Source organism: Merops nubicus, unplaced genomic scaffold, assembly GCF_000691845.1.
Source record: "Merops nubicus isolate BGI_N331 unplaced genomic scaffold, ASM69184v1 scaffold21172, whole genome shotgun sequence".
Taxonomy (NCBI): Eukaryota; Metazoa; Chordata; class Aves; order Coraciiformes; family Meropidae; genus Merops; species Merops nubicus.
In genome coordinates, this window is record NW_008591904.1 from 87,770 (window position 1) to 108,972 (window position 21,203).

The 21,203-nt window shown below is 39.4% G+C and overlaps 1 protein-coding gene across 1 annotated transcript in view; it reads left to right on the forward strand.

Annotated features, from left to right (window-relative positions):
* Window positions 1-21,203, forward strand: part of MBP (myelin basic protein) — an 88,703-nt gene that overhangs the window by 62,389 nt on the left and 5,111 nt on the right. The window contains exons 3-6 of the mRNA XM_008935003.1: window positions 6,131-6,555; window positions 19,683-19,787; window positions 20,278-20,313; window positions 20,887-20,919. Coding sequence (XP_008933251.1) covers window positions 6,131-6,555; window positions 19,683-19,787; window positions 20,278-20,313; window positions 20,887-20,919 — 599 coding nt within the window. The remainder of the gene's footprint in view (window positions 1-6,130; window positions 6,556-19,682; window positions 19,788-20,277; window positions 20,314-20,886; window positions 20,920-21,203) is intronic.

The following is a 21,203-nucleotide window of genomic DNA, read 5'->3' on the forward strand; positions in this document are numbered from 1 at the left end:
GTAAAATTTTAAGGGGAAATTCCATTCATTTGACCACAGCAATCCAGTCTAAATGTCAGCTCTAAAAATGTGTTGTGCCTTTATTCACAGCAGTGCAATCCTCTTCTGAACACTTAGCCACTGATCTTCATTGACCCAAGATGTAATACAGAACTGAACTTGGTCTTTTAATCAACTTAGTTCCATAGAAGTAAATACAGCTTTTTTGTAACAGATATTTATGAGTCTGTACTGGGCCAGGTGGAGTTTTTCACTTCTTACTGTATTTTTAGTAGTAAGATTTATTGTAAGGAAAAATGTGCCACAACAGACCCCTAATCTAATGACCTGCTTCATCAGATCAGTGTAGAAGTGTACTCAACTCATCAAGGGAATGGAAACACTCTCACAACCTTTCATTCTTGTCTGGTAAGAGCCTTACATGTTCTGTAATGTCTAACGTATGCAGTCACGGAGGAAAGTCAAAGGAGTGCATGTTAGGCTTAGCAGAAGGCTTCTCATTTTTGTGGTGGTTTGGTCTACTGCTTGGTTAGCCCAGAGGAAAAGCTGAATTTCTTGTGCAGAAATATATTCTTCCTTCAATTACTCTGAAGCTGCGGAGCAAATTTGCCTTTGGGTGGATTGATTTTTTTTTTTTTTTTCTGTGAAAGTGATAAGCTTTAGGAAGAAGGGAGGGAGGAGAGTGAGCTGCAATGGAAAAGGTCTCTTGGCTAACTGCGGTAGGGGTGTTAAACTCGTGTGAATCTGTACGGTGAGTCACACTGGCCTTTCCCTCTGCATTCATTCTGCTAGCAAATGGGAACAATGTTTGTGTAAAGGCTGAATGCACCAGCAGATCAGTCCTACTTGTGTTCAGAGCTGTTTGTTCCACAATTAGGCTGCATGCCATCTATTCCAAGGAGAAATATTTGTTCAAAATTGATTTCCAACAGTTTGACAAGCATCAGACAAACCCAGTCATAAGAACTGTTTGATGGCATATTGCCTCCTGAGTCTGTTATTGAAGTTAGGCTGAGAGTCATTTTTGGTCTGCAGTGTCTTAGCATAATGAAGATAAGTGAAGCTTTGGCATTCAGATTTAACAACGTGGACATAGTTCTTTCCTCCCCTCCACAAATACTTCTGGAGTGAAGCCTATGGGCTGCAGACCCTCCTTTCTGCTGTGAGTTGTCCTGCAGTCAAAGTCCAAACCAGGAGCTGGATTGTACCTCACAGTGGTGCCCAAGGGAGAGAGTGGGAACTGCCTCAAGCATTTTGATGGGATAACCCGTGTTTTTTTTAAAGCCACTCACCAAGTGACCAGATGATCTTGTTTGCTGAACCTTTCTTTACAGCAGTTTACTGGTTTCCACCCATTCTCTTGTCCTCTTTTCCTTTCTTAGCCTGATTAACAGGTGCTCCCATTGCATGCTAAGCCATGCAGTGCTCCTCGGTGCCATCTCCAGCAGTGGAGCTCTAGCTGGCAGCCAGGACTGGCCTTGCTCTTCCTGGCAGATGACCTGCACCAGTCTGCAGGATCAACAGTTCTTGCTACACTTGCCTTTGACACTTGATACAGCTGAGCACCAAATAGTCGGATCCTTTTTCCAAGGAAATTAAGTGTTAAATTGGCCTGCTTTTTATTTGATCGTGACTCTTGTCAGGGGTCACAGTGTGCAATTACAACTGCATGTTCAGACTGCTCATTTACGTGCACCTCCAAAGCTCTGTTGTCCCAGCTACTCGAGAACATTAGAGTTTGCAGAGAGGTGTGTCACACAGTGCAAGAAAAATGGAAGAGTGAGACTTCATGACAGCATGCAAAGGCAGAGTTGAATTGGTGTTCCCAGCAGCGCCTTTTGCTAAACTTCCTGCAAAACAGTTTCTTAATGTCCTTTTTCTGAAGAACTTAACTACGTAAAAACAAAAGGCAAAAGGCCGGGAAACAGTTATCTTAAAGCAGAGCTGGAACCCAGACATCTTCAGCAGCAGTTGATATGTGGTGGTGATGGAGGTGCTGTTTCTGTCCTTTTCATTCTTTCAAATGTCCTGATATTACCACAACTGTTACTAAACGGCATGTGTTCCAGAACAGTGGTTTTCAACTTCCTAAGGAATGCAAGGCAAACTATTATTAATACTCTGCATATGTATGTTGCTACGACAGCTTACTGAAGATTGTGGGTGTTACAAAGCTGAGTAATATTTAGGTGTAACTTTTTTGTTGTTCAAGCAACTTAAAACACATAAGTACAAAATTCCAAATTTTTTACTTAATATTATGAGCATTTCAGTAAACATACTGAAAAACAGTTGACTCAGAATTGAGAATTCTGAGAATTGAGAACACTACTGCATTACATGTAACTATCCAGTTGTCTTCTTATAGAAGAGATAGGACCAGAAAAAGTAGAAAAGAACAAGTACACATTATATTTCATGTACTGAAGAGCAGTGCTTTATAAATATACATGACTTAAGCTAAAATGAAAAGCTGATTCAAAGGGTCCCTAAAGTAAGATAATTTTCTTCTTCATATCCTAAAAAAAAGAAGGCCAAGAAAAAGGAAGTTAGCCATCAGTCACAGCAATCTCTAGTTATGATAAAATGTATTAAGTATGTATTAAGTGTTACAAGTTTCATTCATGTACTTTCAGGTATTTGTAACAAGTAAATAATACTTAATTCTTAAGATTTTGGACAAATATTTAAGCTACTGTCATGTATTATTACCATCAATATTTGCAGTACGCTGTGACTGCTGAACTAAAACTCTCCTGAGAAGCCAAAGCAGGGGCTGATAAGCTTCAGCTTTTATCAGCATCATTTTCCTCATTTATTTTACAGCATTTGTAGAGGGAGCAGCAATAAAAATGTGAGAGGAATTACAAGTATCTGCAAAAAGGCAAGACTGGAAAGGAGTGGGAGGAGATGAAAAACTTGTAATCCTTTTTTTAAAAAATTGAACACATTAAAACTCTTAGCTTGACAACCTCTTTTCAGGTTGTCTTCTGCATGGAAGACAACCACAGACTTCTATATACACAATGAGGGACTATCATAGAGCAGCTCTACCAAGTGACCCATGTGGAGGATATTTGTACCCAAGGACTCTCCATCAGAGACTGTACTTCGTATGAAATGGGTTTCCATTTTCTCAACAGTAGCTGTTTGAACCACAGGGCTGAGAGGTCCTGGCTAATTAGAGGCTTACTTAAAAGTGTTAGTTCTAAATAACACATTTTAAACAGGATAAACTGTCAATGTCACAGTGGTTTTGAAAATACTTTCATGTGGCCTAACTACTACTAAAGGCAACAAGGGGTTGGATTTAATATTGTTTCACTGGAAGCACCTTTGGAATTTCTATTTTGTTTCATTAATAGACTGTTCAGATTTTTTGGTCCATCTATAGTCCTTCGGGTCTGCTGTGTATACAGGGAACAAATGAGAGTCACTGCGTATACAGGGAACAAATGGCTTTGTTCACTCTGACCCACATGCAGAGGGAAAATTGTGCCAGCAGCAGGCTCCAGAGCCGTGTAGAGCGAGGAGGAATGGAAAGGTGGCTTTGCCTTTGGGAGTGGTCCTCAGCCACGCCTGGAGTGTCAGATCCCTGCTCTGCATCTGGCTCCCTCCTGCTGCTTTTGGGCTAGTGTGAGGTTGTGCTCTTCTCATGCTCTCACTTGCGCAGCTTTTAGTGACTTTATTCACTGAAATATAAATAGATGGCACTTTAGTAAGCCTTCTGGTAATGCCTATGGCAGAATAATGCCTGAAGACCTCTTCCTCCATGGTCGTTTGTCTCTTGTAGAAGTTATATGGTGCAGGAAGGGTCCTCTGTTTTAATGAGAGCTTCATCTTGCAGAGAGAAACAAAAATACAGAATATCAGTACCATGTGCACAGCATTTAGAATATGGTTTTATAAACATTTCTAAATATTTGTTAGAGAAGTCTTAAGCATGCAGAAAATCTAGAGAAAACCTGAAATGTGTGCTTGCAGTGCTGAAGGAAGCATACAGAAAGATTTATACTTTATAGCTCACTGCCTATGCCTTGGGAGAAGCTACTTTTGTGGCACAAATGCCCTTCTTTGTTGCTTACCAATACCCGTATTCAGTGACACAAAGAACAACTGTTGTGAAAAATATTAGTATGCAGATGCTCTGGTGTTTTGTTAATGCATTTAATTAAAGACAATAGCCCTTTTGTTTGTTTTTCTTTTTCTGTCCTTGAATGGATTTGTATTATGGTATAGAATCTAGGCTTAGAGTTGCTATTTTAAATGTTTTGCAGTTCTAGAATGTGTCAGATATCCATGTTACTTTTAAAATTGCTAGAAAGCAATTTCTAGTTACTTTCTGTTTTGTTCAATCAAGAAAATAATTTGGGGACTTTACTAGTCGTTTCTAGTAAGTTTGAAAGTACCTTTTCAGGAAAACCCAAATCCCAAAGTTGCGGCATTTTCCTTTTCCTCACTGATGAGGTCTTCTGTGACCTCAATTAGTGTTGCTTAAATAATTGTATTGCTGAGAAATACACTCAGATGTTTTAACCACAGAAAATATTTTTGAAAACTTTTCCCCTAACATTTCCCAGGTAGTTTTCACAGAAGAAAAAAAAAGTTGCTAGCAAACCTGCACATTCGTTTTTTATATGAAAACTGTAGCAGACTGATTACAAGTTGTAACCTAAGTACTGGTATATATTTGCAGAAGCCATCATTATTGTCTTGTGTCATTACCCATAAAATTATTTATGAATTATTCTCTAAGGTTTGCTTAGTGCCTTGTGGGTAGACAAAATCATATGAAATGACTGTCTCAAGTCTAAAATTGCTCTGGTGAATCTACAAAGTACTTCAGCCCAGAGTACTTTGAAAACTAATCAGTATTTGCCAGATCCTAGCCCTCCCATGGCAAAAAGGACCAAATCCAATACAGATGTAATAAGGCAATTAGAAGATCTTAAAGGTGACATATGACTAACTTACTTCTGAAATTTTGAGCCCTGTTAACTTCAAAAAGAGTTTCTGACACAGAGGGAGTGTGTGGGAGGTGTCTGCTCTGAAGGCTGCTTCTCAAGCAATGACCTGATAATACTCATTTGGTGTTCTTGGTGATAAGACATATTCCTCCATGTACAGTTTCCTTCAGAGCAGTAGGAATAATGGTATAGACTATAGAAACCTCAATAAATCTTTTTATCACTGATAGAAAGAGGCTCTACAGGTTAGGAGTAGGAGTTCAGCATGCTGCAGCTGATTCTTTTCAGAAATTGTACTGCTTGCATCAGAACAAAACTGTGGAGAAGGCAGCAGACATTTCAGTTACACCACAGAGGTCTGCCCTGGCACCTTTCTTGGCTGAAAGCTCATGAGTCTCTGGTAATTGTTTTTGTCACTTCTCCCAAGCACCAAATGCAAATTGAACAGTTTCACTCTAGGCCTTCAGCATCAGCCTGAGGACATCGTACACCGAGAGCCAGGATCATACATGGAGGAAAACTGTCATGGGAGGCCTTGCAGAAACTGCAGTTCAGCATTCACTGCCTTTTTGAAGTGAGGATAATTTTAAACAGTGAAAATCCCCTCTCTTCATTAAGCTTCTTTGATTGGCATTGACGTTACAGTGAGGGATTCCAAATGGGGACAAAACCTTCAGGTACAAAAGCTCTGACATGAGGGAGAGGGAACGTGCACTTGAGAAGGCACAGTCCTGTAATGTTGCTTTTTTTTTTTTTTTTTTTCTCTTGGAAGAAAATGGCACATTTTAGAGTGGCAGTCCTCCAGAGAATAGTGTAGGAGTTCTGATTGTTCACCGAAAGCCTCCTCATCAGTAGGTTTTCCACGTACATAAAGTTAATTTCAGTTGTGCTTCAACCAACTTATTGATCTATTTACAAATACATTTAATTTTAAAAAAACCACCTAGAACTACTGCAAATTTTGTGTGAGAACATCATCCTGGTTTCAGTTCCAAGATAGCTTAATGTTCTTACAGGCTGGTAGGGAACATAGTTCCATTACAACCGCACATATTACGGGTTTTGTATGAAATGAGCATCTCAAGGCAAGGGAAAGAAAGCAGCATTGTTCCAGGGCTGTTTTTCACAGGCCTGTATTCATATCTCATCCTTGTTGTTTGCAGGAGAGGCAGATGTGAACCAGAACAATGGGACCTCCACGAAGAGCCCAGCGGTGACAGACCCCAAAGGCACAGCAGACCCGAAGAATGCCTGGCCTGAGGCCAACCCAGCTGACACGACTGGCCGCCCCCACTTGATCCGCCTCTTTTCCCGAGATGCCCCAGGAAGAGAAGACAACACCTTCAAAGATCGGCCCTCAGAGTCAGACGAGCTACAGACCATCCAAGAGGACAGTGCAGCAGCTTCAGAGAATTCGGATTTGATGGCTTCACAAAAACGCTCCTCTTTCCGGCACGGATCAAAAATGGCATCGGCCAGCACCACAGACCATGCTAGACATGGATCTCCAAGGCACAGGGACTCGGGGCTACTTGACTCGCTGGGCAGATTCTTTGGAGGTGAACGACACGTCCCCCGGCGGGGCAAGGTGAGCTCTGAGGAATAGAGAACTGCACAGCTACAGCAAAATAAAGTACAGTTAAGCAGGAAGGGTGGGACTGGAAGGAAGGTCTAACTGCTATAACGCAAGAGTTGACTTAGCCAGCAAGAAGGTACTTGCAGATGTGTAATTTAATACTTGGCTTTAAACTGAAAACAGTTTTAAAATCTGATCTGGGAAACAAGAGGAGCTATTCTGGGTAGTAACAAGGGGTATCAGAAATCCAGATGGCTCTAGAAACATTGCTGAGAGGAGTTTCTATGAACATTTAACAAGCTGTAGTGGTGTATGCTGCGTATGCTGTGCCATTTAGAGACACTTCACTCTGCTTTTGTGCGCTGTTCTTAAATATTTGCCAAACAGAGCTGGATGAGAGCACTAAATGCAAGACAGTCCCCAGGTAGTTTGGCACTAACTAGGGAGAGACTTGGAAGTAGTTGTTAGAAAATCAAAACAGAACTGTGGCCAGATCCTCAGCCTGCTTGTGCTGACAGTGTGTTTTAAGGTCAGCTGATAGCATTGCTGAGGAGGTGGCTTTACAGATCCAAAATCCCAGGTGTACAAAGCAGTCCAGCTGCTTTATTCTGGTGAGAAGTGAGGATTTATATTCCAAGCATTTCATATTAGAAATGGTGTAACAAGCCATTTCTTCATTGTGAATTGAAAAACAAGATGCTGATGAAAGGATATTACTTGAATTCTTTCATTTTCCAGGATTAACCCACCTTCTCTGATAAGCTCTGCAGATGGGATGTTAGTTGACTATTGTTCGAGTGGCAAAGTTTAAGATATTTTCACTGTACCCTGTGCCACATAAATGATACGTGGAGTCTTGTGTTTGTTTATTCACACCCTACATAAGCATTTGAGTGGAACTACTGTAGGGCTGTAAAACCTTTGTTCTACCTGGGTGTATTGTTTGATGTAGTTGCTTAAGCTGTGTGTTGCAAAAAGCAATGCTTGTTGCTTCTGGCCGGGCCCTACGTGGTACCTGCTACCCTGTGGTTTCATACTGATCTGTGATCAGAGGGTAGCTGCAGGCTCTCAAAGGACTTCACGGCTCCACACTTGGAAGCACAACATAACAGACCTTCCCTGAAGAACTGTTGTAATGTATAGACAGCTGGAAGAAAAATACTCTAGAAACTTAAACCCAGAAGCTTCTGACACTTGGTAGCCAGTACTAAGCAAACTGTGTATTTTGGTCTTTATGTTTCTCACGTTTACAAACTGGGGCTTGTAGTGCTCCTGACAAGGATTTTAGGAATCAGGCAGTTGTTTCTGTAGGTGGGCCATGTTCATGCATGCTACACGCAGTTGCTGTGAGAATGAGTCAAACCTCTTTTCTTACTGTTCCTGCAAATACCGGAGACTGTTCCCAGGACCACTCTTCTCTGGGACGTCGTTGGCTAGCTCAACTCTTGCTGGTGTATTCCTATACTGTGTTACTCAGTGAAAAACAGTACATGAAATGCTCTTTGTACACCAAGAAAACCAGACCAAAAATTTAGATTCTGTATACAAAATAGAGCGGGGTACACACGTTCTTGTTTAGCAATAAAACCAACCAACTCACTTGAGTAGGGATGACTAAAAAATGGCTGCGAGTTGTACAGGTTCTGTATTTCATCCTGTGGTGTGAACATGATTGCTGTGATTCTTTGCAGATCTCTACATAGTTATGTATGAGAGGACAGGATCTCATCTCTTATCTCTGTTGCTGTTCAGTAAGCCAATAGTTTGAAGCACTTGCAAAATGTCTGCAAAACAGTACAGAATTACAAACAATTCTTTTACTTAGAAGTAATTTGGATTTTTCTTTTAAGATAACTACATATAATGTTACAGAGTCCTGATTTGCAGATCTCAGCTGGAAGCACAGAGGAGTTTTATTATCTTGGCAAAAGTCAGTAACATCAGGACTGCCAGTGCCAGTGCCAAAGCTTCTCTGGCACTGTTTCACACAGTGCTAATATTGATGCATGAAAACACATCCTAGGAAGCTCTGCTGTAGGAGGGTTTCAGTGTGGAAAGGATTGAGCAAGTGGCACAGACAGTTGTTTCAAATTTTATTTATTTAGGCTTTGAATCAATGCCTTTTGTTTTCTTGTATCAAGGAAAGCTTGTGGTGTCGTTTATTTGTATATGTGTATACAGAGGAAATCTACACAGCTAATAGTCTTATTTGTGCTTAAAGCCTAAATAGTTGTCACTTGCCGAATTTGGTGGAGTGTCAGAGTACTGATAGATGATGAAGGTGTTCATGGATGAGCTGAAATAGAATAAAGTCCCTTGGCAGTTTCCCAGGCTCCGCTAAGTAAACAGGTCTTGGGTAAATAAGATACCATGAAAAGCACCTTAAAGGATGAATTTCAAAGGCTTGAAATGGGAAAGTTTCTAGAGCTGCACTCTATTTGCTTGCACTTCTTTTTGATTATTTTTTGAAGCCTCTCAAAACAACTCTGCAGCTGCATTTCTTGCAATCTTCCTTTTTCAGCCAGCCTGTGCCCCCGTGGGAGCGTGTATCTCAACTACCCACACCAGCAAGCCCTGGAATGCAAAGACAACACTTGCTCTTTGTACAGATTTAGGGCTGACATTCAAGCAAAATGCATTATAAATTCTTTGTGGAGGCATTTTTTTCTTGCATCCAGAGCTGAGAAGTACATTAATGAATAATATTCACTATTGTGTATGGAAAGGTGGGGTAGGAACAAAGAGGGGACTGTTTTGTGGCCTCCTCTTGCATGGACCAGGTTCTCCCTAACCCTGGAATTCTGAAGTTAAATTTAGAGTGTGTGGGAGTCCCATGGGAGTAAATAAAAATAGAAAAACTAGAACATAAAGAAATACTCAATCTCCTCTAAGGGGCAGTAAACGAACTTGCAATTGTTCCCCTAATCAGTGCCCCATCAAGTTTTTAGATAAACTCAATCAAAAACAACTTCAGTTTTGTACTTCTAAAAAAGGTTTCTTAGGTAGAATATTCCAAACAAAACTATTGTTGTGCACAGCCTAAATGTAATTGTACTAAGGAAGAATTTAAAAAGGTGACAGAAAGAAACTGCAGTGCAGACATTTTAAAAAGCATGCCAGACAGTAGTGTGGCTATAAATTATTTCCTTTCCAAGCTTTGTAGAATATTTATCTAAACATTTGTAAAGTGTATAAAAGCAAGTTTGTTAAAATGATTAAATCTTTCTTGCACCTCCCAGATATTAGCCTGTATTCAATATATACTGAGTGCTGTTTTGTTTCTTTTAAGTAGTTGTTTATGCTTTTGTAATTATTTTGTTTATGATTTTTTGCTTCTCAACTAAAGTTTGAATTGTGAAAGAAGAATTTTGTTGTCCTTGTTTAACATTATGCATTAACATACTAAACTTTAAACTACATTTCTGACACACGTGCAACAAACCAAAATATTGTGACAGTAACAAGTAGGGTGAAAGCAGATTTAGTAGCAAAAGATGAAATGGATTTTTGCTGCAGTTTTGTATGCAATCTTGTAATGTTCTCTTGTTGCCTGTATGAAGCCTTGCTCCTGTATTTCTTTCCCAATATATACGTGTTTGGGTGCAAGGAATATGGAAGACATAATGTGGGTCTTCCCTTGCCTACAGACAGAGCCAAGGTACCCTCTCTGAGGGGTACTGGGCTGAAGTTCTCAAGTTGAGCAGAACTGGGGTTTAGGCTCAGCAATTCCACACCCACCCCAGAGTTAAGCAGTTGCTCTAATGGGGATCGACAACAAGGGTTGCAAGAAGTTTAGGAACCACTGTTTTAAATGATGACATGGATGGAGATATTCAGCTGAATATTGAGACATCTTTTTTCTTTTTGCACTTGAACTCTACTCACATTTCTTGTGCAAGCTTTAATGTGTACTACAGCACCATGAAGACTTTGAGAAGTAGTTGAATCAATGCAAGTCTGACTAGTATGTGATGTGATTTAAGTAAACACTTACTGTGATATTTTTTTCCCCAAGCCTTAGTTTTCAGGGAGTGGTATTGCTTGTGATAAACTGTTTTGTAAAACCTGCTGTGCAAGCAATATGCTTGTAAAATTTTTTTTTACTATCATTTATGGTGGTTGTAACAATTTTGTTTTGATCTTTTGCTTTATATGTGCTTTATGTATTCATTAAACTGTTTACATCACAAAACTGGTGTACTAATGATTTAATTTGTTTTAAATACTTTAATCCATTAACAGAAGTTGCAACAAACTGCTTCCTAGTACGTGAGGGGGTTTCAGATTGGTGAAAGAGGCTCTGTGTCCTACAAAGTTCATTTAAAAGAGCATATTAAAAAAACCAAAGTGACTAAAGCTTGTCTTCTGTACAGAAATGACTGGGGTTTAAATAACTGAAGCTGCTAAATCTGGTGTCATACTTGATGATAATGGGAACTGAATCTGGACTCTTTTTTTGTAGCAGGTTGTAATTAATGATGATTGACTTAAAAATTAATTTATGTATCAAGACTGCCAATTTGATTAAAGCTCAGTTTGTTTGTAGGGTTGTAGCTTCTGAGCACCTTACTATTTTTTGAAACAGACAAATTTAATCTGTCCAAAACAAGCATCAACAGGTGAGTACACACAGCACAGAAGCAAGGGGCTTAGGAGCCACCATTACATAACACTGATGTTCACATGTTCATTTAATACATGTATGACCATATATGTATTATACATGCATAATAATTTAACACATTATTTAGTGCACTGGAATTAATTACCTGTACCATTTTCAAGGAAATTACTGCTTGAAGCAGTTATTACAAGCTAGAAAAGGAATTTGGAAGTCAGGCCAGGTTAAATGCTCTGTAAGTGATGATTGGAAGAGCAAGCACTATTATTTCTTTGTAACATATTAGTGATGCTTTGTGCTCAGCCTAACAGGAGGGGCATGGCAGGGTTTATTCAAAACAAGGGAGCTGGGGCTCTCTGATTTGTATTGCAGTTGAAGAGAAAATTCATGACTGGGTGGCCAGGAAGAGCCTCAGTGCTTTGCCCTTTTTTACTGTCTTTTATAGCCTCTTAAATTCAGAAAGGTATTTAGGAACATGTTGAGGCTAGAATACTAATTTAATCAACTGAAGCACTTTAAAGATCACTGTTTCTAATCAGCCTGCAGCAAAAGATTCCCCCATTTCGTTAAACTACTAACAGCATCTTACCATTGAGTCTTTGCTAGACTATTTCTAGATTCTTCTCTCCACAAATATGACATCATTAGAAGTAAGAGGGAGCTAAGGGTGTTGTGCTCTGAAGAAGAGCTCCAAGGATTCTTTCAGGTGCTTGGTGAAGTTTGGGGCTTTCTGAATCGCTTTGCAGGGGGCCTCAGTGTAGCAGCAGCACAGAGCCATGGCCACTGGACAGGCAGTGATGGCACCTTTGGGGTCTGCTGGTGGCAATTTGCCTTGGTAGCTCCTCAGCAATTCCACTGGTGTTTTTTAACTGCATGGTACAACAGCCCAGTTGAGAGTAAGGTCTGGATTTAATTTTACTACGATAGTCCTGGGGTGGTGGTGGCAGCAGTTGATTTAAACAAATGGGAGGGGCAGGCAGAAACCCCAAAACTTGCATATGGAAGTTCAAATGGATATATACACAATTTAGCATGAGGATTTTCTCTGCCTAACATTAAATTTTTCTCACTGTGTTTACTTCTCTGCAGACGAACCAAATTTATAAATAAGAAATTGCTTTAAAACCACCCAATAGAAAACTGGGGCAAAAGTTAAATTTTTTTTTTATGACCTTGTTTTGTACCTCAACCTTTGCATACTATTGGTGACAGTCACTGGCTTTCATTTTGTGTAATGATGCAAACTACCTCACCTTGCTCCTGCAATGGTCTCCAGTTAGTTAGCCATGCTCAGTTAATCATTTCACCCTAATATTACTTGGTTTCATTTCTGAACTAAGCAAAAAATCCTTCACTGCGATTTTCAGGTGCTTTTACTGAATTTCTTACAAACCAATTTAAAAAAATGTTTGTACAACGTACTGAATTCCAAAGCAGACCCAAGATGAGCCTCAGCTCCATTTCACCTTTTGCTTATGATGTGTCTACTTTACTTTTTCATTTCTGCTAGATCATACACAACATCCCTTGGAAATTGTACAAGCCTCAGGTTTTGGGTAGTCCATCTCCCCACAATTTTATACTGACTGAATTGGAAATTCTACCTCTGAGTGACAGTGTGGTTAAAAGTTTATTTCTTTGAAACAAATACTATGTCTAATTATTTCATGATAATAAACTCTCCTTACTATTACAATCACCCTGAAGTTATGCTGATATAGACAGCAGTAGTTTTAATGAGCTGTACAAGTGTTTAGGTTGTCAAATTCTTACCTATTAAAGGTAGAAATGACATAAAATTGGGCCACTTCCTTCAAAGATAGATAAGAACTCATAAAATAGTTTATGGGCAGGTGAGTGTGTGCAACCTGAGAGATGAAATGTGTATTTCAAGAAATTAAGGTTGCAGTAACATTTTTCTCCTCTTTATTTCTGGTCAGCAGCTGTGAAGCAATAGTGTACACCTGGTACTTAAAAAATTGATTTCAAAATAATTATAAACTTGTTTATTGCTTGAGCTTTTTGACTGCACAGAAGGAACAAGCAACAGGCCTTTTGAAAATGTTTACAAATTTCTGCTTTCTTAGGAATGGCCATACCCACAATGTTATGTTCTGTTGCTATAGCAACACCAAGAGCTGCATCTCCACCAAATACACAGTCTGTCAGTAGACATGTACCGTTGTGAACACTAATATCTGATGCCTTCCATAGCCTGGCCATAAGGCTGTGAAGTTTGTTGGTAGCAGAAGCTACCCTGGAAACTACCCTGAGTGTACCTACTAGCCAAAATCTCTTTTTTTGCTGGAGTGATCATTCTCAAACTAACACAAAAAAAGGTACCCCAAAACCCCCTAAAGTCTTAGAGAAAGTCTGTGGTAGATTATTTCAACAAGGTTTAATCTATGTCATTGATACTAACTTGATAAAACAGCACAGAGGACAATACTGAGTGCACCAGAAACTATGTGCAAACAGAAAAAGAACCTTTATCATAAGGAATATTTCAGTAAAGTGATTAATGCTAGGCAGAAACACCCTTCAGAAAACCAGAGGTAAATTAAAACATCAGGTTTTGCCCCTGGAACTATTAAACAAATAGCACAACAATGGAATAAATTGGACATGGAGAAAACCCCAGGAGGTATGATGGCATTAGTCTCTCATTTAGGACTCATCATAAAACAGAATACTGGCCTGATTCTGCTTTTTTCCCCTAGTAATTCTTTTCTCTCACTTTATAATCTGTGAACCCTAATCATCAAGGCTCCAAGGAGTGAGAGGGTTAAGGAGAAATGCCATTCTGGATTACTGATTAGCACTTGCCTCTCAATGGTCGGTGTTCTCCATTATTTCCTTCTTCATGCCCTCTTTCTTCTCATTCTTCTTGGGTTTCTTACTTTTCAGTCATCTCTAGTCTTTGTTCCTGTGTTTTTTATGCTCCTCTTGTTCATCACCTGTTTCTTCCTCCTGTTCATCACCTATTTCTAGACAAAGATTTTATTAATGATCTCAGCACAACACTGGAAGGCAGAATCTCCTGGACTCTACATCTCTTCCTACCAATTCCCCTTCAAAACTTGCAGCAAGTAATTTCATTTCTGTCTAAATTCTCATATTAGTAAAAATTAACAGTGCCATTACAAGGATGTGTGGTTCATCCTTTCTAGAGTGATTAGAAAAGCCTGCTGAATTAGCTAGTTAATTATAGTGTCACCACCAGACCGGCATGTGGGGAAGAGGTCAGCAGTCCCAATGCTTGTGGTAAGAGATCAATAAATTGAGAACAGCCAGGAACAAAGGTCACAAAATGCAAATCAGTACTTGTGTGGTGACAATGACAACGGAGGCACCAACTCCAGGATAACACAGCTCTGGTTTCACAGTGCATGTTCACAGCAGGTATATTACTACTAGAGTAAACCTGGAGAAATACGTCCTCACCTTCCACGTGCTTTATATTCTATTGTTGATTGATGAGATGCTAACAAACATCTTGCTCTTCTCACAAACCAGCCCAAATAACATTCTTAATTAATTAATGCTTAAAGGCTAATAATTTTCATCTACTGGTATGGTTGCAAATTTTTTATTGGGAATTAAGCATTACATCCTGTAGGTTGTGGAACACTTTGGTTTTCTAAGGCAATCAAAATGTACTTTTCATCTCTATATGAATTTGAAATGTGTAGGTTTAGTATGATTTAAATTCATGCACAGGGACTCATTAGGTATCTTATGAAGACAACCAGTCTGAAGCCATGAAACCCACTGAATCCATGAAAATGGCCATTGTTTTTCATTCTTATTAATGTAAAAAAAAAAATTGGTTTGATTGCATTTTTAAAGTGGCTGTTTTCATATTTCATATGTATTTGGATTTTGCCATTAAGGAAAAAACATGTGATCTACTTTAAGGTTTCATTTCACATCCTAAAGCAGGCAACAAAACCACATAATAATGATACTGGAAGGAAAGGGGAAAAGATACCAATTCAGAACTCTAAACCATAAAGATCTTAATACTATTCATGTCACCTACTAATTAGGAATTAAAGCTTTAAGTTTATATTTACACGTGTATCTGATTTTTAGTTATAAACAATCCTCTTGTGGAAGATGAGAGCTCTCAGCAAGAGCTCCTAATACACATTTAAAAGTGGTTCTTAATGAGTTACAAGGTCTGACTTATCATGTTTATACCAAGCAAAGTCAGGTATGTGTTTCACAGGATCTCATAATCTGCTCAGGGACGTGGTTTTGCAGGGGACTTGGCTGTGCTGGGTTAATGGTTGAACACTATGATCTTAAAGATTTCTTTCATCCTGAACAGTTCTATGATTCCAATATCACTAAAAACGTCTGGTACTGCTTAACCACACTTTGCATCAAAAAGCCAAGTGGGGCATGGAGTGCATAACTGCAGTTGTGTTCACATGAAAATGAACTGAGTCCCCCAGAACCTGCCACATCTCAGGTCAGATGCATGTCAAACCTGGACTATCAGACCTCGTGTCCAAATGTACCAACCAGAAGGGCCCACTCCATTTATCAAACCCCACCAGACTCCTCTGCTCTAGTCTCCTGGAGAGTCACAGTATAGGCGGTAGCACCCCTTAACCCTTAATAAGTGCCACAAAAAACACCAGGAGAACGTACCAAATGGCTATATTCCTTGGTTAGTCCTCCTGTCTCAGAGCACCCCAGTGCACATACCCGGGTAGCCTCACCTCAGCTGGAAATGTAATCTCCTTCCACACACCCCCACATGGAGCACGTGCTGAATCACATCAGGACCCTTGCTACTGTGGTAAAGAAATGGGTTTGTTTTTTTCTAATTGCTCTTTCAAGATATTAATACAGGTTATGCCACTAAATTTAATTAGTTTGATGTGAAACACACCGAACTGATGGCTAACACCAGGAATGCAATGCTAATATGGAGCTACTGTTAAGACTTACAATACTTGTACGTTTTCTTTGCACTACATTGAAACTTACTCTTTTTTTCTTCTTTTGTCTTAGTGACCAAATTACATAAAGTAGGTGGCACAGTGAAAGAATACAACTTTCTTGTGCACCACCAGAAAGAGCTGGGAAGGATTCCAATATTGAATCCCTCCCTATTACAGAACAACTGTGGGTATTTTACATAAACTTTAAAGATTTTTCTTATTTACATTATTAATCCTGAAGACTATTAATTTCACAGTGAAGTTGCAAACAGTGTCTGTGCCATCAGATCTCCCATGTACTGCTTCAGCTTCCAGTATTGGCAGACACCTTCTAATAATTAAGATTATTCAGATTAAGGGATCTTTCCTTTTTGGAAAGCGTCCTGTTTTAAACTTCACAGACACCACACGAGGCCTCTGAATTCAGGATTACACTTTGCAAGTACCTTTCCTAATATATTGATGTGTGAGTGAAAGTTGCTGTTTACTGTCAATGCTCTTAAGACTGAAATTCATGACAAGGTTGCAAGAAGTGTGGGGAGAGCTGGCTGCAGCTGCTGGGCACTAGAGAGCAGTAACAAAGAAATGGGTAAACACCACCCTTTCCTACAACATGGTTGCTCTGCTGCATTCCTATTAGGTTTTAATAAGAATATTATTTAAAACCAAGCACTTAAAGCATATTTAATTATAAATGGTGGTCTTTTAAATGTATTAGTGAAACATGCAATAAACTACTAGATGAGCTCATTCAACAAAGTCCAGTAATAAAACACCACCGTGGTAGCCCATCCTGGCAGGACAAACCAGATTTGTTCTCTCTTTCATTCAGCAAAGAATTGTCTGAATCCATTAAAATCTAACTTTTAACACCTACAGGTATCAGTTATTACTCTTCTGAAGGAAATGTTTTTCAGACATCATGACTGTGAGCAATTTCAGTGGATTTTACTCCCTGTATCTAGAAGTCCAAAAATTGGAAGAACTACAGGTGAAGAGTAATTCCAACAATAAATTGAGGGGAAACAAGCAATTACCTGCCACAAATTGAGATCATATTGAATATTCTGACCACAGATGAAGTTTGCTGATGATAATATGAAAGGAAAGAACTTTATTTGTAACACCAGGAAATAACCCTGTATTAAACTCACACAGAACCATTGTTAAAAATGGCTTTAGACCTTCTACCACCTCACACACTCTAAAAGGAGACACAGTCAAAGATTATGCTGACATTTGGCATCACAGACAGAAGAAACTTTGCATTTACTGCACAATAACCTCCAGGAAATAACCCTGTATTAAACTCACACAGAACCATTGTTAAAAATGGCTTTAGACCTTCTACCACCTCACACACTCTAAAAGGAGACACAGTCAAAGATTATGCATTTGGCATCACAGACAGAAGAAACTTTGCATTTACTGCACAATAACCTTTTCAACAAACCAAAGTATTAGCAGCTAATAATTGATCAGAATGCTAAATTCAGGAAATGCAACTTCATCCAAACTGTGAAAATGTATTACCTCAGCTTTCCTCTGGGCTTGGTGGCAATCCCCAGCCCACTGCAGAGCTGCTGGCTGTATGCAAGCACATCTTACTTTTAAGTTCTCTGCTTCACATACTGCAATAGTTTTGCAGTTAGATAGCAACCAGCACCTGCTGCTATGCACAGACATTCAGATCTGCAACACCAGAGTGTTTATGTTATTTATCCTAAAGACAAGGCTGGTTCAGAGGTGAAGCCATGCTTCATTTGAACATAAATCAAAAAGACAAACACATGGCTGAAGTAACTTGTTCTAAACACGTGTTGATACCTTACTGGCTCCCTCCTCCTAATTATGGCAGCAGAAGGTATTGTGCCAACACTGGAACTTGTGACAAAGTAGAACGTGCTGCAGACATATAAGCAGGACTAACTGGCTGACACCATGGGAATTTCACAGACACAATAAAACTCAGAGATTCCTGCTTTTTAAGCAGTAAATCTCAACATATCATGAGTGTAGGGGAAAAAAAAAATTCTGATAAATACCAGCTGAAATTCTCTGCATTAGTTCATTTGTCTCCTGAGGAAATTAATCTTACAAACAATATATCTGAATTTCATTTCTCCTACGTAACTGAAAAGGCCACTCATGAAGGTGGATACTTCTGACTCTCATTTCAGATGATCCTACACAATATAAATCCATTTCATTCACATAAGATCACACGATCTGTGTCCACTCCCTTAAAAGTAAAACTTGCACATAGCAGTGGGTTCATGGGACCTTTTATTCAAGTCTTAGGACAGGTAAATCTCTGCACAGCCATTTTCAGCAGTAACAGCTTGAGGCAGTCAGGGCCATTCTAAAAGCTACTGACATCACAAGACTTGAAGTGCAAAAGGCTCTTCAAACCTGTGCAAGTCTGTGCTATAGATATTAACTTATTTGTCAACAATCACCAAAACCACTCATAAGTCAAGTCCTGTTCCAACAACCAGACAAAGCTTTTACCATGGCAGACAAATTAATGTTTTTCTATGTGAAGAAAGCAAATTATATTTAAAATAACTTCTTACACTGTTCTGAAATCAAATGTTCATTCAGTTTGTGCTGTGAGCGAGGTGCTTATGTGAGCACCATGGATTTCCATTTCATCTTTAGAGGCCAATGAAAGGTTTTAGTATCCACATGACGCTTATAACATCACTGTACTCTCAGGGAATTCATTACACTATAAGGATCACTGCAGCACTGTTCTCCTCCTCTCCCACCTTCTCTGCTCCCCACTGAACATACTTCAGGTCTGTTGCACTGACCATGAAGCCTCATGGCTCTACCTTTGCAATGATGGGCAGGTGTCTGTAACTGGGTCAGTCATATGGAACAGTTCTTTGTTAAACTTTGTCATACTGCCTTCAGATAGCAGCAACTGCACTGAATTTTTGACACTATTTTCACTGCAACAGATGCATCAGGCTCTAAGTACCAGTCAAGGTGTTCACTCTTCACCATGTGCTACTTTTGTCATTTAATTTATTTTTGTTTACTGGACTTCTTTCTGTATTGCTCAGAAAGCCCTACTGAAAACGGAAAGTATCATCAGCCTCATTTGAGTCTCTTATTCTGAAAAAAAAATCCCACCTTGCTCTTGCAGTTCATCCTACACAATCTATTCCTGCTCTCTCCTGGACAATGACACAACATCATTTTAAGTTTTTCTCCATTTCAGATTTCATTTTAAAAATCACATTCTTTGATCCTTTTATGAATGAAGGAAAGTCACAAGGTTTCTGTTATCAGAACTTTCAAACAGGTTTAATTCCACACTGGGCTGTAACATGATGTACACCCATATGTATATATTTGCACAACACATCCATATACTCACTCATTAAAAAATTGTTCCTTCACAGCACTGACACCTTTAGGCTGCAATCTCTGTAGATTCCCAAGGCATTTTTCTCCCCCTATCATTCCTGGTGAAAACGACTCCTCCTTTCATACAGTCACCCACTGTCTTTCCTTCCTAGCTGACCTGGCAATCTGCCTGTTCTGCATTTCAGGATATACATGCAGCCAGGGCCCACCACGTAGGGTCCATCCCCCAGAGATCTCAGCATGGCCGGCCTGGTGACGACAACCCTGTAGTCCACTTCTTCAAGAACATTGTAAGTCTCCTTTCTTCTTCCCATGAACTACAACAAAATAATTTCTTTAGGATCCATCAGTAACCAAATACTCCCCAATCATTAGTCACTATGTTGAGCTTCATTAATTGTACAGTGCCTTTGAGCTCATCATGCCATTCAAATACAAAAATAATTTTTACCTGGAAACACAACAGTAAAACGCTACCAAAAAATTGGGTGAATCCTCTATTAGCATAGCCAAACTTCAACAACAACCCATTACAGTTACACAGCTCCACCATTTACTGGTTTTGTCCTTGCACCTTCAGCATTTGCTGTTTTAAGGAATATTTCCCGTTTAAAAACAAACAAAAAATATGGTGTATTCCAGGCAAAACCTAAGACAGCAGAGGAGCTTCTCAGTGCAATTACTTAGATAGCACTTAATCCTATTAACTCATAGAGAATATGCAAAAGGATTGATGGTTCCCTACATTCATTTTTGCCTTGGTTTTGTGTTGGTTTTTAGGTCTCGCCTCGTACACCTCCCCCAATGCAAGCAAAGGTAAGTGTTTCCAGGAGCTCAAGCAATGGCCAAGATCTTTTGTGGGCTAATTTAGACCAATTCCACTGCTAGCCTGATCCTTTTCCTGTAATGGCACTAAGGAAAAATCTGGAGTTATTGTTTGGAATACTTAAATCAAGTGACTAAGACAGAAAAGCCACAGTTTTCTTCCTCGTGCACTTCCTGCAATACAAATTAAAGTCACTTGCAGAGATTGTTATATTCAATTTATGTTGTGATTGCTTCATGTAATAAACTGATAATAGGTAATGCTTTTAAATAAGTCTCATCCACCAGGAACTATCCTCATACGTACGAAGCTCCCTTGGCTTCTAAAGTACCTAATACTGACAAACGATGGCTAGTGAAGTCATTTCTTGTAATGATTATGAAGAATTTTGCCTTCCGTGTTTTGTGGAATGACTGAACAGATTGTTCTTTTCAGCTCCTGCCTCTTTATCTGGCCAGTATTTCATTACTTTTACCTTGTTTTCAACTTCTGTGTATGGTACACCCAGATGCTATGTTCCATAGTGATCACCATGCCATTGTTTCTGTTTCTTGCATGTCCAGGGAAGAGGATTATCCCTCACCAGATTTAGCTGGGTAGGTGATGAATGTGTGCTTTCAGTAACAGCCATTTTATTTACCAGGCCCAAGCATATCTTGCTCCATTGCCTTAAGCTGCTGCAGCAACGTGATAATTTTGTTTTGTCTCGACTTTGCTATTTTACTTTTCCTGTTCCACTTTCCTCCCTCCTCCCACAGCACTTTATGATGATAATTTTGTTGCTTGCTCTGATCCAGCAGCTTGACAGCCTTGCAGCGGTAATTTCTTTTGCTTTAGCACAAACGGAGCCAAATCCACTGCATGGCAAAGCTCTCTTTCC